We start from the raw sequence: 16,939 nt of genomic DNA, 5'->3' as shown, positions 1-16,939 counted from the left end.
TTGAGTTCTTTTACCCTACACATTTGGAGGATTGTTGTATGACATTATTTTTTCACATCTTGATATAGTCATTCTCTTGATGTGATGAAATTTGAAAAAAAAGCAAAAACCAACTGTGGATGGAAAGCTGCTTGATTTGGGATTTCAATGCAGTTATTCTGTCTTCAAGAGAAGAGTGCCCTATCCATGCACTTGTAAGGGATAACAGAACTAATAGTTTTACATTGAAGTTAGAGTACTAGTGTGGGATCGAGTGTGCTGTCAGCAAGGTTGCAGACGTTATGAAGCTGAGTGGTGCAGTTGGCACACCCGAGGGATGGGATGCCATCCAGAGGGACTTGGGCAGGCTCGAGGAGTGAGCCCATGTGAATCTCATGAGGTTCAACAATACAGGCTGGGGGATGAAGAGATTGAGAGCAGCTCTGAAGAGAAGGACTTGGGGATACTGGCGGATGAAAGATTGGACATGAGCTGGCAATGTGGGCTTGCAGTGCAGAAGGCCAATTGTATCTTGGGCTGCATCCAGAGGAGTGTGGCCAGCAAGTCAAGGGAAGTCACTCTGCCCTCCTCTACGCTGCTGTGGTGAGATTGCGCCTGGAGTCCTCAGTACAGGGAAGACATGGACCTGTTGGAGAGAGTCCAGAGGAGGGCCACAAAAATGATCAGAGGGATGGAGCACCTTTCCTATGAGGAAAGGCTGAGAGAGCTAGGGTCACTCAGCCTGGAGAAGACTTTGGGGAGACCTTATTGCGTCCTTTCAGTTCTTGAAAGGGGCCTATAAGAAAGATGGGGAGAGACTTTTTATCAGGGCCTGTTGCAATAGGACAAGGGGTTGTGGTTTTAAACTAAAAGAAGAGAGATTCAGGCTGAATGCGAGGAAAATTTTCTTTACAATGAGGGTGGTAAAATACTGGAATAGGTACCCAGAGAGGTGGTGGATGCGCTATTCCTTGGAGACATTCAAGGCCAGGCTGGATGTGGTTCTGGACGCCTAGATGAAGATGTCTAGTTGAAGATGTCTTTGCTCATTGCAGGAGGGATGGACTAGATGACCTTTGAAGGTCCCTTGCAACCCAAACTATTCTATGATTCTTCTTCTGTTCTGTATGAATACTTGGAAAATACACCCATCTACAAAAGGAGAAGGAAATACATGTGTATTTTGGGAGATAATGGCTAATCTTCTCAAGGAAGGAATACTGTAATTCTAGTTCCACTTCAATGAACCTGATTCTGGATCTGACAAAGATTCAAACCACTGTAGAAGCTGAGGGGAGTATAGCTTGGTAATGAGAAGTGGGAAAACTTACCATGTGTCCTTGCTGTAAATAAAACAGAATAGATCAGTCTAGAATCTTTTGAGTTTCAGAGGAGTGCTACAGGGCTTAGAAACAGAAGGAGCCTTGTTGTTTCTCTGTCCCTGATATTGTGGGAAAATTTTATGAAGTTGGAGGATTTCTACAAAGAGGGTAATTATTCCTGAAAAGCTAGACTTTCAAAATAATAAAAATGAAAAAAAAAGAAACAATAATAAAGTATTCTGAATAAAAGAACTAGGAAGAATTTCAAGCAGTTGGTCCTGAAATGAAAGATTTGTGAGGTATGGACAATCTAATTCATCTTAGTCAAGGCCACAGCTATTCTACAGCCAAGTAATTTGTCATTTTTCCATGGTGTCAGAGAATTCAGTGTTTCAGTCAGATAGTTCAGTATTTTGTTGAAGCCAGCTACCATATACTTTGCTTTCTCTCTACTAAAATGTACTTATGGCCTCCTTTTTCATCCCAGTTGTGTCATATTGTGAATGTTCCTGAAATAAAAAGTGTACTCTCTGTCCTGGTTTATGGAACTAAGCAACAAAGATCTTTTGGAGCCAGAATTCAATCTGTTTTATAAGTAGTCTAAGGCCAGTATGGAAGCTGGTAAGTAGGCAATTGAAAGGCAGGTCAGTAGATAATGCTGGAGAAAGTTAGTTACCTTGGCTGGCCAGTACAGCATAAAAAGTTGAGTTTTTGTGTTGCAAGCCAAATCTGGGTCTCAAAGCAGCAGCTGATGTAACTAATAATGAAAGTATCTTTCTGATCTTTTCCTTTAAAGAGATGAGAGGGTAGCCAAATAATTTGATTGCTTTTTTGCAGTATATAGGTTTGAAAAATGTAGACATTATTTTGGCTTTTTGCAAAAAGCTGAAAGCAAGTCACTTTTATTACTTTGGAAATATGTGTTTGATTACAGGCATCGTCCATTATTGTTTCATTTACTGTATATAACCTGAGGTGGTTTTAACTTAGTAATAATGCTTAGAAGCCCTTCATAAGCCACTATCCTCACTGTTTGACATATAGATAGAATAATTTCTTTCTCATTGCCAGACTTTTTAATGTAAAATATCAATATACCTAAAGCAATACAGTATGATGAATATTGAGATCTGTCTTATATTTTGAATATGGGAGAGAAAACTGCAAGCTCCATAATCGGAATCTGTTAGCTAAAAATATATAACAAAATATGAGCCATTTGTACCTCCCTCTACTCTGAGAATATATTAAAATTAGACAGACATGATAGACTACCTGGCTGATCAGAGTAACTTCTCTTTCTCAATTTCTGAAGTTCTGATCTGTGCATATGGCACACATTTCATCACATTCTTTCTCTGTACCAGTTTTTGCAGTAGTGTTCTTTAGAAATCCAATCTTATCCTAATTTTTATTAATAATGTCACTAGAATACACATTTTATTTTTAAATGCATACATTCAAATGAAATTCAAAATTATGCAGAGTAATGGGAGACTAAGACACTTAGATAACGGAAAAGTGGGTATAACTTTTGTTTCTGAGTGTAGTGTGATTTATGGAATGGCTCCATGTTCAGTGTTTGTCAGGGCTAATAGGGTGTCAGAAGTCACTATCAGTGTTTGGTCTGAGCTTGTCCATTTAGGTCACCATTAGCTGACTGCTTTGCCCTAATCTTCAGGTGCACAAGAATGCTTATTAGCAAGATTCTTTTCCGAATTTTTCTGTTTTCACACTTGAACTGGTAAGTCTTCCCCTAACCCAGCATGCAGAAGAGCATGGCATGTAGACCCAAGTGAGTGATCTTCCATCTAGATAGGACTTTTAGCTGCAGGCCAACACTCATCCTCCCAGACCTAGATCTGCAGGCAGCAAGGTATTTTTTTTTCTGGTGGACTAGGATGCTACTGCTAGAAGATAGACTCTGATAATGTCTTTCAGGCAGCTTGGTTACAGCCTATGCTAACAAGCGTGCCTGGCTCTTTCTTACAGAAGCAGTTCAACTATTTATTGGTTGGAAATAATGAAACAGTATAGCTGTTTTCTGACAGGACTACGTCTGAGGTTCAGCCTGGAGAAAGAGGCTCAGAGGAGACCTTATTGGTCTCTTACAACTACCTGAGCTAAACAAGAGACCAATATCTGTATTTCCAAAGACACTTTTACTCAGTCATAAGGAAAGATGAATTCTGGAAAAAAATTTTACTTGGTTCATAGTTTGAACATCTTTTCCACAGGAACCCTTTTCCCCTTAGGTTTCCTTTTGAACTGTGTTTTTCTAATGCTAGAAAGCAGAGTTTATTTCCACAAAGCTGGCAAAAAACCTGACACATGGGGAAACCGTGTCTAATTATTGTGAAAATGTGAACATAAACTGGATCAACTGATGAAGCCTCAAGGAAGATTTGTAAAATACTGGACTCTAGAATCAGGTGTAGGTATGAGCACAGTTCAAATGAATATGTATCAACCTAATTCATGTTTCAATGTTTGTGATGTTTTGAACATTTCACTGTTTCACACATTTCTTCAAAACATAAGTATCTGTCTTTCTGCTTATCTGAAAGATGTCTCTCTGAGACTTTGAGACATATGGAAATGGTTGTTTCAGTGTGTTGGAGAATACTTTCTCCAAGCTTTTCTCACAAAATTATGGTTTTAAATGCCTATGTAGGTTATGGTCCCACTGCAATGCTGAGCAGAAGTGGCATTGAACTTACATCCCAGTCTCCTCCAAACAGGATACTTTTGTTCTTCTAAATGAGTCAGGTGTCCTGAGAAACAACAGTATATAATCTCACTTTGGAAATTATTAGCTATTGTCAAGGTAGGGCAAAATATATCACAGTAAATTTATTTGTTACTCTCAGATAAGTAATGAAATACTATAGTTCTTTGTGTTCAGATATTATGTAAAAGGACCAGATTTTATGTATAGACATGTTATAGCTTTACAGTTTATGTAACTGCTTTAAGACTGTAGGGTACATTGCACTGATCTCTGAACAGATTCTGTAACAGGTCTGATGAATATTTTTATCATGATGTCTACAGAATTTAGTTCATGCATTTCAAACTGGCTTCCTTTCTTCATGTGGCAGCTTGCTGCTGACACCAACTGGTAACAGCAGTCTTTTTGATCTCCCCCCCGCCCCCTCCAGCTTCATCTGATTTACAAGTTGTCAACAGTTGATCTTTTCATGCAAGGTTCAGGATTGGCAATGTGGAAAGGGGATTTAAGTATGAAATGTCCATGCAGTTTGACCCTTCTCTCTCTCTATTTTCTTTGATATAGAACAGATGAATTAGTTCTCTTCACTAATTGTGCATCGACTGTTGAGGGTACAACTAGTGTGCTCACATGCCATGACTAGACTGCTTTCTCTAAGTGAGCTTGAGAGTCATACTTAGTGGTTGCCATGCTGTGCTATACTGCAGTCACTGGTATTGTTGCATCTTGAACATAAGCTTGGTTCAGTACTTGAGTATAAAATGATCCTTTCTTACCTGAATTTAAAGAGAAAAGCTTAACAAGCCACCTCTTTCAAGTTAAGTTATAGTTCTGGGAATAGAGCAAAAGACGTGGAAGCAATTTAAGCAGACCATTAAGCAGGCAGTGATACAGTCAGTGCTCAGGGGTGCAACTAGGTTTCTGAAGGAGGAAGGATTTCTAATGTGTCCCAATAAAGTCAAAATACTTCATAGGAAAAACTTTGGAAGTACATTGTCTTAGATACAGGACAAATTGTCTTTGATACACTTGTTAAGGATAGAAGTATTTAGGACTGTATTATTTCCTGAAATTACTTTAGCCTTAAACATACTAATTTGTCTAATCTATTTATGTAATTTAGCTCTTGTTCTCCTTTATTGCATTTTGCTCTGACAAGACTAAAAAGGAACATGAATTTATTTATGCACAACAGAAATAATACAAGAAGACTTGGAAAAATATGTAAAGAGACCATAAAGACAGTCTGCCTTCAAAATAGGTTGCGTTAAAATTGAAGTAATAATAGGGATGAAGGATCTCTATTTTTTCCAGAAAAGCTATAAATACTGACAGCAGCAGAGGCAGAATTTTATACTCAGTAATGAACCCATGCTACAGATAAGATTCAGCACTTAAATATTACAGACAATTTTTATTCCATGTTTTGATTTTCTTAGCTCTGCTTTGGTAATGCCAGTCCACCATTTGGTCAGTTCAGAGTTGGGGGATCTTTTTGGCATCACATCATATCAAGTGCACTTCATATTTTATTACCATCTTGGTATTTGTGCAGGTTTTGCACTTTCCAGAACTGGTGTACTGTTTATTATCTAAGCCGGAAGAGAGTAAACCTCCCATTGCTTGTATCTGGGAACCTACTATCGTTGTCCAGACTTTTTATTTTTTTTGTGTTGTTCACTATTTCTTTCTGGTCTGTCATTTGTTTCATATTTTTTTCTACTTTCAGTGATTGTTATGAGAAAACCGCTCTCAAGAACAAATATGCTTTTTATGTAAAGGCTAGAAAGAATTTGTTTAGATTAAGACTTTGAAAGTTTTGCTTTAAATTTAGAATTGGTGGCTGAATCAGATAACATGTAGTCCTGGACTAGCAGCTGAGTGGGAACAAAAACTGCAGTTATACAAGTGAAACTTTCATTTGCAGGTTTTCTAATAAGTGCTGGATAAGGACAGTATGTAACATTATTTCCTTCTTTCTTGTCAGAAAAATTATGAGAAGTTGAGTCTTCATAGCAGCAGCAATGGAGCCCCTCATTGCAGCAAAAGTGAACTTTCAGAAAACACTGATCTCCCAGTTGAAAGATGTCAGTCTGCACATGCAAAAGATGAGGAAAGAACATATGAAGAAATCCTGGTAGAGGGTCACAGCACTTCAGAGAACTCAGAGAAAGGTAGTCGATAGCAAAAGGAACATCACAAGTACTATTATCCTGGTTGGAGCTGTGTTAAAAGATTCTTTGCTTTCATTTTTATGTGCAGATATGTTCACTAAACTAGATGATGAGCTGGACATACTGAAAAACTTAAGCAGCTCCAGTTCAAGTCATGTGAAAAAGTCTGCAATTGGTAAGATTCCTTAAGAATGAAGCATTCACTACTTTCTAACAAAAAAGTAGTTGTTTATTTCAAAATATTAGGATATTTCATTATTTAATACAAGATCACTATCTGTTGTCAGTCCTAAGGAAAGAAAAATAAAGTGACTGTGGTTGCCTCTGTGACAACCATTTGATTATAACACATTTGGCATCACATGGTCTTTGCGTAGCTTATCCCCATATTTTGCAGTAATGGCTGTGAAAACTGGAATATCATTGGGCAACTTGACAAAGAAGGTGTTTTTAAATATGAAGCATAAGATAATTAGTGTTGATAAGAAACAGAAGGGTATGAAAACTTTTGTCTCTAACAATAATGCTGTGCATATGGATAAATGGATTGTGTGACTAGAGGCTGTAAAAAGGAAAATTGAAAGAGGTAAGCTTTAGTTGTCTAAGTGAATTGACTGAATGGAATTGAAGGAATGCTTAATGCTTAGATTCAAATTAGGAGGGGATTATGTGACAAAACACCTTGTTAATTCTGCCTGTAGTTATTTATGATAATCAGATAGGAAAGCACTAGCTGTCTTTGGTGTTATATTAAGTGAAAAGATTTTGGATTTTATTATAAATATATATATATAAAAGAGATCTAAAACATCTTTAATTATCAAATCATTTATTTTCTCTGCACTAATACCTATAGATTTCAATTAAAGCCAGTTATTTTAAGTAAAAGGATTTTTGATTTTATTTTAAATATAGATTTATATCTGAAAAGGAGATTTGAAAAAGATCGATAAAAAAACTGAGCAAAATTTGAGCTTTCTATTCATCCCATGAAGTGCTGGCAGAATATCTGTGATTTAAACTGTACTTTTAAAAGGGGAAATGTATTCAGTTTTCTGAAGATTAACAAATGTCATTGTTGCAAGGACCTAGGCTACAAAAAAATTAGAATAACATTACTTTATCTGTTTGTAGTCTATTTGGTAGCTGAATTTCCTTTAGATTTTGGCACAGGTACTGGTTTTAATTAAAATTTCTAGCCATTAGTGCAGGGAAAATAAATGATTTGATAATTTTACCTAAATCCATTAATACGATTTGCCTGCCATGCTAAAGACCAGAGGACCTGTGGCTAACCAGCCCTGAGTTTATTATCAGTTTTCTTTAAAAAGTAAGTGCCTTTTCTTTGTTACTTTCTAGTGCTAAGAGAGTAACGAGATGGTTACATGGTACAGGGAAGCCTAGTCTGACTGTGGGATGGGGCTGCGTAGAAAGAACCCCTTGAGGAAAAGCAGCCTGTGGAGGCAATGTTCTATTTGGGTGTTAATACTGAAGAATAACATATTGTGCATCTCCTAGAAATGTAATTCTTTGTGGGCTAGTTCAACATTGTACACAGACATTAGAAATCTTTGTGTAGTTTGTAACTTGCCGCACCCAAAGTGTTATTGTTAATGATTTCTTTGTTGTTACTTTTTTTTTTTTGGTTAAGATTTGGACATCAACAAAACATCAACTTTTTCTAATATTTAAATACTTTTTTACCATGTTTCCATTGATTTAATGAAATATTTTAAGTGAAAATATCCTGTCAGCTCCTATTAATCCCAGTAACTTTCATCAGCATTTCTACAAGTCATTGTCTATCTTCGTTCCAGCGTAGAGTTAAATTGTTATATAGATAGTTCAGGAATGCTTTTTTTCAGAAAAATAACTCTTTAGTTATACATTCTGAGATCACCTGTAGTTTCTACTTAATGTTGAAGTGTTGTAGATCAGTTGTGATTAATGCTGGCAGATTTTTCTTCTTTTCAGGTAAAAAGAAAAGATAGCTTTAAAAAAATATTCAGGATACTTGGGTATTGCTTGGGCTACGCTCCATTCATTGCTAAAATGGGGCTAACTGAATTATCAGCCATGGTTTTATCAAGCATGTCAGCATTACAGGGGAAAATGAGACTAACTTTGATCTAGCTGACTTGGAAACTGCTAACATGAAAATGTGAGTTTCAGTTTTGGGTTTCTTGATCATGGTCTTGAAAGTGTTTGTCTAATTATGCTGCCATCACATCACTTACAGAGAAAATATGATCTGCAAATGTAGAAAAATATCACTCTAATTAAAATTGGGGTGCTATTCTGTAAAAAGGTGCGATACGCTGAGTTCTTCAGTGGTGCAGAAGCTGGTATGCATGCGAGTGACACTGTAATAGTGGTTAGCTATTTTCATATTCCACTAATTGTCATAATATTTTTAGTAATTTTACATACCCTGTGTTTTTCAATTTTGTTTTAAGAAAAGGATTATCGTTCTTGTTCTAGACAATGTAGTTCTGCAAGATCAGCATCTTTAACAATTCTAAAGATTGCTACCTGCAGAGTATGTAGGTTCTGGGATAGTTGTTCATGGCACTTATTCTGCGCATTTCAGAAGTGTAGAGGCAGTAGTGAGAGATACGGGTTTTTTTTTCCCCTGAAGTCCTTATAATTTGAAATGATAAAGATCGATGGAGGATAGGGACATATTGACTCAAAAAGTGATGGGACTATAACAGTTTATTGATTGCTTTTTTTCTTTTTCTTATTTTGAAATTTAGAAGGCTCCCAATTTTACTTTAGCTTTGTCAAATTGAAGAGATTTCTGTTTGGTTTTGATTTACAACTGTACCTGCATTTCTGCTGGTAAAACCAAATAGAAGGAAAATATGTGGTATTTTTTAATGTATAACAGTCCAGTAAAGCCAGTGTGTCAGTTGAATGTGAAAGAATTTAAAAGTTTACTCTGTGTCTGGGAATATTTTTTTGAAAATATTTTTGCTTTCCTTGAATCATTTACACGGCATTCAGGACAATGCCCAAAATATATTGAAAGACTAGTTGTGTGTAAAAAATGCTCTTATCCCTAGGGTTTTATATACTTCCCCTCTCACCTTCCTCACGATAAGAAGGTGAACATATATTTGGACCACTCAGAACTGCTCAGCTCCTAGCTTGTCATGAGGCTAAGAATTCTCAATGCACAGTCCTGTAGTTGTGCTGTATCTCACTTTTTCTGTTACTTCATAATTTAATATACATTTCCAGTATTTGGAGGAATTTCAGAACTTCAGGGGAAGTTTAGATTGGATAGAAGGAGGAAATTCTTTCCTGTGCGGGTGGTGAGGCACTGGAATGGGTTGCCCAGGGAAGTTGTGAATGCTCCATCCCTGGCCAGGTTGTGTTCAAGGCCAGGTTGGACAAAGCCTTGGGTGAGATGGTTTAGTGTGAGATGTCCCTGCCCGTGGCAGGGGGGTTGGAACTAGATGATCTTAAGGTCCTTTCCAACCCTAACTATTCTATGATTCTATCTAACTTTCAACCAGTAAGCAAAGCTGTCGAGATTCAGGACTCCTTTCCTTGCAGAAATTTCTGCAATGCGGTAGCATTCAGACTTTACCATGTAAGAAAGAGAGCACATGTAAGAGACCTGTCAGAAGAATATTCCAGTGATGTGTCTCCAGAAGGGTCTCCTATATCTCTTCAAACTTTAAATTAAAAAATGACTTGTTTACATATGTGCCAGAACGTGAGTTTTGTGTAATCTCAAAGCATTCAAAAATATCCAGCTGAATAACCAGGATTTCTGGAATAAGGATACTCTCAATGATTTGGCTCTGATTTCAGGTTATCATTTAGTTCCAAATTTAACTATCTTTGAGGATAACATTTCCTATATTTGAGGATACATATTTCCTACTATGGAATAATAGGAAATATTTCCTATGGAAATTTCCTACATATTTCCTACCATAGTACTATGGTAGGAAATAAATACCCATTTAATAATGTCACTTGCTGACTGGAGCTGGTAATTTCATTCAAAACTTGGACTTAATTGCAAGCAGTTACCTTATATCGCAAGTTCTGTGACTACACAGCCTTTTTTTAATTCAGAAGAGTTGTATTTTTTGACATATTCTATGATTTGAGAAGCTATTTCTTCTTTACATTAGACATTTAGATAGATTGGTAAGACATAGAATCATAGAATAGTTAGAGTTGGAAAGAACTTTAAGATCATCTAGTTCCAACCCTCAATTTAGAGGTGTTAGAGGGAAGTCTTAGAGGTAAAATTGTCTCACATCTGCTATATATATATATGTCATGGTTTAACTAACTGGCAACTAAGTACTGCACAGCCACTTGCTTAGTGCACCTTCCCCCTACCCCGTGTTATCGAGGAGGAGAACCAGAAAAAGGTAAAGTTAAGAACAGGTTTAGTTAAGAACAGTTTAACAACTGTTATAGTAGCATATAATAGTAATATAGTAGTATATAGTAGTAATAATAATAGTGATGAAAAGGGAAATAACAGAGAGAGAGAGAGGAATAAAACTCAAGAAAAACGACTGATGGCACTATAGTTGCTCATCACCCACTGACTGATACCCCGCCTGACCTGAGCAGTGATTGATTCCTCCTGGCCAGATCCACACAGTTTTTATATTAAGCATGATCTTCTACGTTACGGAATACCCCTTTGGGTTGTTTGGGTCAGGTGTCCTGTCTCTGCTTTGTCCTGGCTTCTTATGCGCCTCCTCACTGGCAGAGCATGAAACTGAAAAGTCCTTGATCAGGTTAAGTGCTATTCAGTGACAACTAAAACATCCATGTATTATCAACATTATTCCCATACTAAATCCAAAACATAGCACTGTAATAGCTATTAGGAAGAAAATTAACTCTATGCTGGCCAAGACCAGGACAAAATGGTTCTTTAGGTTATGAGGGGAAAGCTTAGGATATTTGTTGAAAATAATTATTGCATCAAGAAACCTATAATTTGTGCAATGGGCCGCCTGTGAAAAATTTTGGAGATCTTACAGTGCTTTGTAGGCTTATTTTCCCCAAACTGACTTTGTCTAGGATTGATATTTCTCTTGAGACCTCAGGCTAATGGCACCCACCTTGGAGATATATGCAATAATGAGATCCCCCTCAGTCTTCTCTTCTCTAGACTAAACAGACCCAGCTCCCACAATCTCTCCTCATAAAAGAGACACTCCAGACCCCTAATCATCTTTGTATTTTCCTAACTTAGGCATGTAAATCAGAAAATACTGCATCTCTGCCATGTACATGAATGATGAATAGATTCTTTGGTGTGAAATATCATGCACTTGTAAATACACTTACGAGATGGCAGATTAGCAAGTCAAATGTGGTGAGTCATCAAACTCATCAAGAAAATTTAGATATGGCCCCTTGACTGACAGAGACACCATTTATTTGAAACAGCCAAAGGTACAGTATTTCAAAACCAAGTTTGTATATGAATACTTGGAAAGGGAAGTTGTTTAAATACTAGCAAACAGCTGTATTCAGACTTGACTTTCTGGCCAAGTGGCTTCTGTTTCAGATTTTCTCGCATATATTCCCATAATATTTTATAGTCTTTTTTATAGCAGAATGTCTGAGGTTGGAACTCAAAATCCTTACCCCAAGCAACGTTATTCAGGTTCAGTGAGAGCTTCTACTTTTGTATTTGTATTACTGTGCATCCTAAGCAGGTAAAATATCTATTCCTTAAATAGGCACAATCATATTTTTTCATTTCCAAAGGCCTCCAATATTAAAGTTATTTGAAGTGTCCTTGCTTCTGTAAGGGCCTAGTTTATTTGCTATTATCTAAATCAACCACTCTTACCAAACCTTCTAGGTTAGCTAACTGCTACAGAGTTTTAAAATCTCTTTTGCTAAGCAAAGCATTAGCACAGAATAAAATACTGTTTCTTTTTCTTTCATTCTCTCCGTCTGTGTGCCTTCTTTTCAGGAAGACAGATTTGGTCTAAAGATGCATCATTTCTTTTGGTTTTAAAGTGAATCTTGTGTGACAGATGCAAGCCTCCTTCAGGATTTTTCAGGATCTCAAAGAAGCAGAAAAAAATAGAGGGGCAATATTGCAGAACATGGCAGAAAGTATGAACACACACACACACAAAAAAAAAAGATTTAAGATTCTCAGAGATGTGTCTGCTCTCTGAAAGTCCTCTACTGTTGGTCTAGAACTAATATAACTGCTGTAACAGGACCAACAATGGGAAAACAAGTGTAAGTTAAGTTTAGCATAAAATCTTTTTTTTCCTAGCTAGTGTTTGAGTGATTAGATGCCTCTGTTCTTGTTTATGGTAATGCATGTGATGTTAGTAGCATGGAAAAAAACATTTCAGGTAGACAAAGGTGCAGGCATTACATTAAAATGCATTATTTGTATGGGAAAACTGTTGTAGAATTTTCTAATTTAGTACACAGACCTTCTGTTATCTGAAATATCTTTTGATTTAAACATCATACACTTATTGTTCATTTAAAATGAGATGCCATGTATAGGAGAGATATTTGACCAGTAACTGGCCAAACCCTGTCTTCAAGGTTTTAAAATCAGCAGGATTATTTAAGAAGTAAGATATTGCATTTCTAGTAGTTTGAATAGTTAACTAGCAGAATGGTGGCAATAAAACTCTGGTACCACAAGGTTTAGACATCCCACCAAAGGTCTTCTGAGAAAGTGAGTAAATATTCTAGCGTTTTATCCAGACTAGAGGCAATATTGTGGCTGTACAGTGGTAGCAGTATTTGTAGTAATTTAATGCAAATCCAGATACATCTTCTGTGGATATCTAGCCAGAGTGTGTTGTTAGTTTCTGTGAAATTCTGAAAGTATTTGTTAAAATACTATGTGGGGAGATTTTAGTTATGATGCAAGCAAATCTTTGATACATCAAAGAGCAATTCCATACACAAATGGGGGCTTGGAGTTTGCTTAGCACTGCATTTTAAAAGTAATTTTGACACCATGTCTGGGAAATAGAATATATTAACATGTATATATATATTTCTTTTAAGGCAGAGATATTATTTATGCATTTGTTTCAGGTATAATGAAACAAAGTTTTAGTGCTTCAGAAAGACAACCTCAGATTAGGTAGGTACAATTTATGATTTAAATATAGATTATATGATTTACCATTGTTATGATCAATTCCAGTCATTTCACAGTGTAACAGTTGTGTGATTGAATTGGTGAAATATTTCCTTATTATCATTACAATTTCATTTTACCTCAGCCTATGACACTCAATCTACCTCAAGACAGTGTTACAGTTACTCACAGAAGCTTTATGTGAGTAATTTAAGGGCTGACATTAAACTGATAAATAGTTTTAAAAATGGACCTTGCTACCTCAGCTTAAACTGGTATCAGTTGGTTAGCTATATTCTGGGTTTGCATTTTTTAGCAGATGGGTTTTCTTATAGAGAAATGTGTTTGTACATTGGATAGCATACAGTCGTATCTCATCGCTTTGAACTCCTCTAGATCTTCTGTGTAAATGTAGGTAACCACTGTTTGAATTCTGGGGTTCTAATTTCTTTCAAAAAGGAAAGAAACTGAAACAGAATATGGCATGGCCTTCTCCATTCTTCTTCCGGAGGTCCTTCCTTTTTCATCTGTTATTCAGAAATGCATCAAATGCATTCTTGACGAACCATCATTTTTTTCTGATCTCCATGTTACCACTCTTACTCATAGACACTGTTCTTTGTTTCTTTATTTCTGCTTTTCTGAAATGGAAAAAACAAACCAAAGTCACTCTTTCCTCCTGAACATTTTTTAGTTTTTACCTTTAACTTAACTAGGTTAAAGTGTTCATAATAACAGCATTGATTCCTCTCCCCTGTTTTTCCACAAACCCTAATTCAACCTTCATTTAAAGAATATTACTGTAGGAACCCTCACTGAGCTGTAATAAGCTGTTTAATGACCTCTTCCAAGTTATAGTTCCTTTATTTTCTTAATCTGCTGTTTAGCACTGGTGCTGTTTTTATCTTCTTAAAATCATGCTTTTTCTGACTTTTCTGAGTCTAACCTTTTCCATTTCTCCCACAGTCTTTTGAAACTATTTTTAAGGACCATTCAGAAGGACACTAATTTATCTGTTCATCTAATTTCCTCTGAATGTTACATGTGGGTCTATCACTGATTCTTTTGTCTTTTCTGGTGCATGTTGTCTTTGCATGTACAAATATGTCTACATAGTCATCTATCTGCAAAAACGTTGCAAATAATGAGCTTAGGTGTATACACCAGATGTATTTCCTTCTGTCTATACAAAATTTTTGCTCATCTCTGTAAGATCTTTTCATGGCCATGTGGCCACGCAGTTGATTACATAACTAAAAGGAATGTCATAATTGCGTGTATCTGAACTCTTACCCGTTAGCTCAGGTTTTGATCATTCCTGAAAACAACATCCATTCTCTTGAAGTTCTCACATTCAGAATAAATCTCACTGTTCTGCCTGGCACATTCAAGATACAACCTTTCCTACAAATATACACTGCTAAAAATCTTGCTTGGGTTCATAAGGCTATAATGCAAACATCTTTCCTGGTTTTGATACACACATTCTAGTCACTCAAATGTCCATTGAGAACACTGATGCAAGGAACATTTTTGCAGCCTTGCCTTCAACCCTACTGCCTTCTGTGTGTGTCCTTTTACTGGTTGTGCTTTTCCTATTACTTCAAGTACCATACTTTACTTTTGCCTTCAGAGTTTTGCTTAGCATAGCACCATCCAGTTTGTCGCTTATCACTCACTAGCTTTCCAGCTTTAGTCCTGCTGCAGTCAATAATGGTGGTCTCTTGATGCTTCACAGTTGAAGCAAGCACATTTTATTTTTATTCCATCTCTGCCCCTCACATGAACATCAGCAAAACTATTTCCTTCTCTTTCTTCGTAACTATTCCTTGGAACTAGTTTCCCATACTGCCTAAAAATACATACAAATCCTTGACATGCTGGGGCTATTGAGGCTGTCATCCATCAGGACACGATACTGATTCTTTCAGTTCTGTCTGTCTATATCCACTTCTCAGCTGTTGAAATCTGCAGGCTGGGACAATGTTTGTGTAGAGTATAGAACAGAAGCTAGTATTAAAACATGTGGACCTATATTTCAGACACTGAGGTATTGCTGCCCTGATGATGTAATATTATTTCCCCCCCCACACACACTCTATTAGTACTGTATGCATTATTGCTCCTGTTTTTATCTACTAGACAATAATAACTTTTTTTTATGTTTTCCAGCCATAAAATAGTTTAACTTAAATGTCCTTAAACATGTACAAATGCAAATTAATTTTATGTTAATTTTCAGGATTATTGAGTTGTAAATATTGAAATCCTGTCTTCTGTTTTTGTACTTTGCAGCTAAAAAAACTGAGCAGGAAAAGGAATGGGGTCTAATTTTTATTTAGTAGAAGTCATGCTATTTTGGACACATAGAGTAGAGTAGTCTTTATGAGTCTTAAAAACGCACAGTAAAAAACTAATGAATTTGGACAGATGTCCCTTAGAGGAAACGTGAGGAGGAGTCAGGGAATACTGGTATTTCCTCTACAGTCACTGATGCCAAACACAATTAAAACTACTTTCTTTAATTATTTTTTTTTTTTAAATAATACTAGAGATGATACTGAAGGTCGGGGATCAAGACTGCAACCAGGTAATTTTGTGCTTGCAAAAAAATCAAATTTTAACTTAAATTAAACCTACTGGTTTCCATGTTTTCAACCTTATTCTCCTGTTGTCTACAGAGTGTCTCCTCGTTTATTTCTTCAACTATACTGCCTATTGACCTGCTCTTGAGTATGCCTTTGCTCACGTGCAGGAGTCACACTAAGAAAATAGAGGATTTGCTCATGACAGGGTAGCAGTACCATGGTCTTCCAGTTGTAGTTCTTTGCAATATGAAAAATTACATTTGAAAATGCTGGAAAAGGATATAATTACATTTCATATGCAAATATGTTATCTGAAATATCCTTAAGGATTTTTTGAAAAGTATGAACTCCAATAGTAAATCAGTAAAACCACATTTTATTGGTCATTATCCTGGCTAAACTTCTGTGGAATACAATGCGAATTTCTGTTATGAAAGGAATATCTCAGAATACAGAGAAATCCCCGTGTATTTATACATCATTACTGATGAAACAAATTTTCCATTTGAGGTACTTCTCTTTTTTATGGAGGAGTTTCACATGCTGTAAGCTGCTAAACTGCGATTTCAGAATGCATATTCTCTGGATTAAATAATATTTGAAAGAAAAATATTTCAAGCAGCTGAAGTATTGATCTTCAAAAAGAAAGTACTTATGGTGTATACTAACTTCCATTTTATAGCCTTTTGATATAGAAATTATTATATGAATTTAATTATGCACTACACATCAATATTTGCTGTCCACTTTCAGCTGTTTTCAGTGCTGTTTTCTGAAGAGTGCCATTATAATACTCACACAATTTAAATTCACTATCCAGCTTTAAAATACCAGATCTGCAGACAAACATCTTAGCCTTTGTTAATATTTTCAGTCCTGTGGGTAATCTGATCAATCAATCAATCACCCTTGTGTCAGTAATGGGTAAAACTGTTAAAAGTTTTGATCAAGTCCTCAGCAGCCTATTCACACACACATGCCCTCATTCTGCAAATAATGCTATACTTTTGTATTTAAGAAAATAT

At 36.2% G+C, this 16,939-nt stretch overlaps 1 protein-coding gene across 8 annotated transcripts in view; it reads left to right on the top strand.

Moving 5' to 3' along the window:
• The window catches only part of NEK10 (NIMA related kinase 10), a 113,464-nt gene that overhangs the window by 68,045 nt on the left and 28,480 nt on the right, over positions 1-16,939 (top strand). For 5 of the 8 annotated variants that reach the window (XR_009745410.1, XM_061464981.1, XM_061464983.1 and 2 more), the window contains 3 exons: positions 6,020-6,206; positions 13,281-13,329; positions 15,879-15,916. Coding sequence is in view for 5 of the 8 variants with exons in the window: in XM_061464981.1 (XP_061320965.1) it covers positions 6,020-6,206; positions 13,281-13,329; positions 15,879-15,916 (274 nt within the window). In the remaining 3 variants the exon portion in view is untranslated. Of the gene's footprint in view, positions 1-6,019; positions 6,207-6,294; positions 6,382-13,280; positions 13,330-15,878; positions 15,917-16,939 lie in introns of all 8 variants that reach the window. The other 3 variants (XM_061464986.1, XR_009745411.1, XR_009745412.1) reach the window with 3 other exon arrangements.

Source organism: Pezoporus flaviventris, unplaced genomic scaffold, assembly GCF_033815535.1.
Source record: "Pezoporus flaviventris isolate CSIRO_AGI_PZ_B2104156 unplaced genomic scaffold, CSIRO_AGI_Pfla_v1 ptg000037l, whole genome shotgun sequence".
Lineage (NCBI taxonomy): Eukaryota > Metazoa > Chordata > Aves > Psittaciformes > Psittacidae > Pezoporus > Pezoporus flaviventris.
Note: the sequence above shows the minus strand (reverse complement) of the source record. Positions and strands in the feature narration are given on the sequence as shown.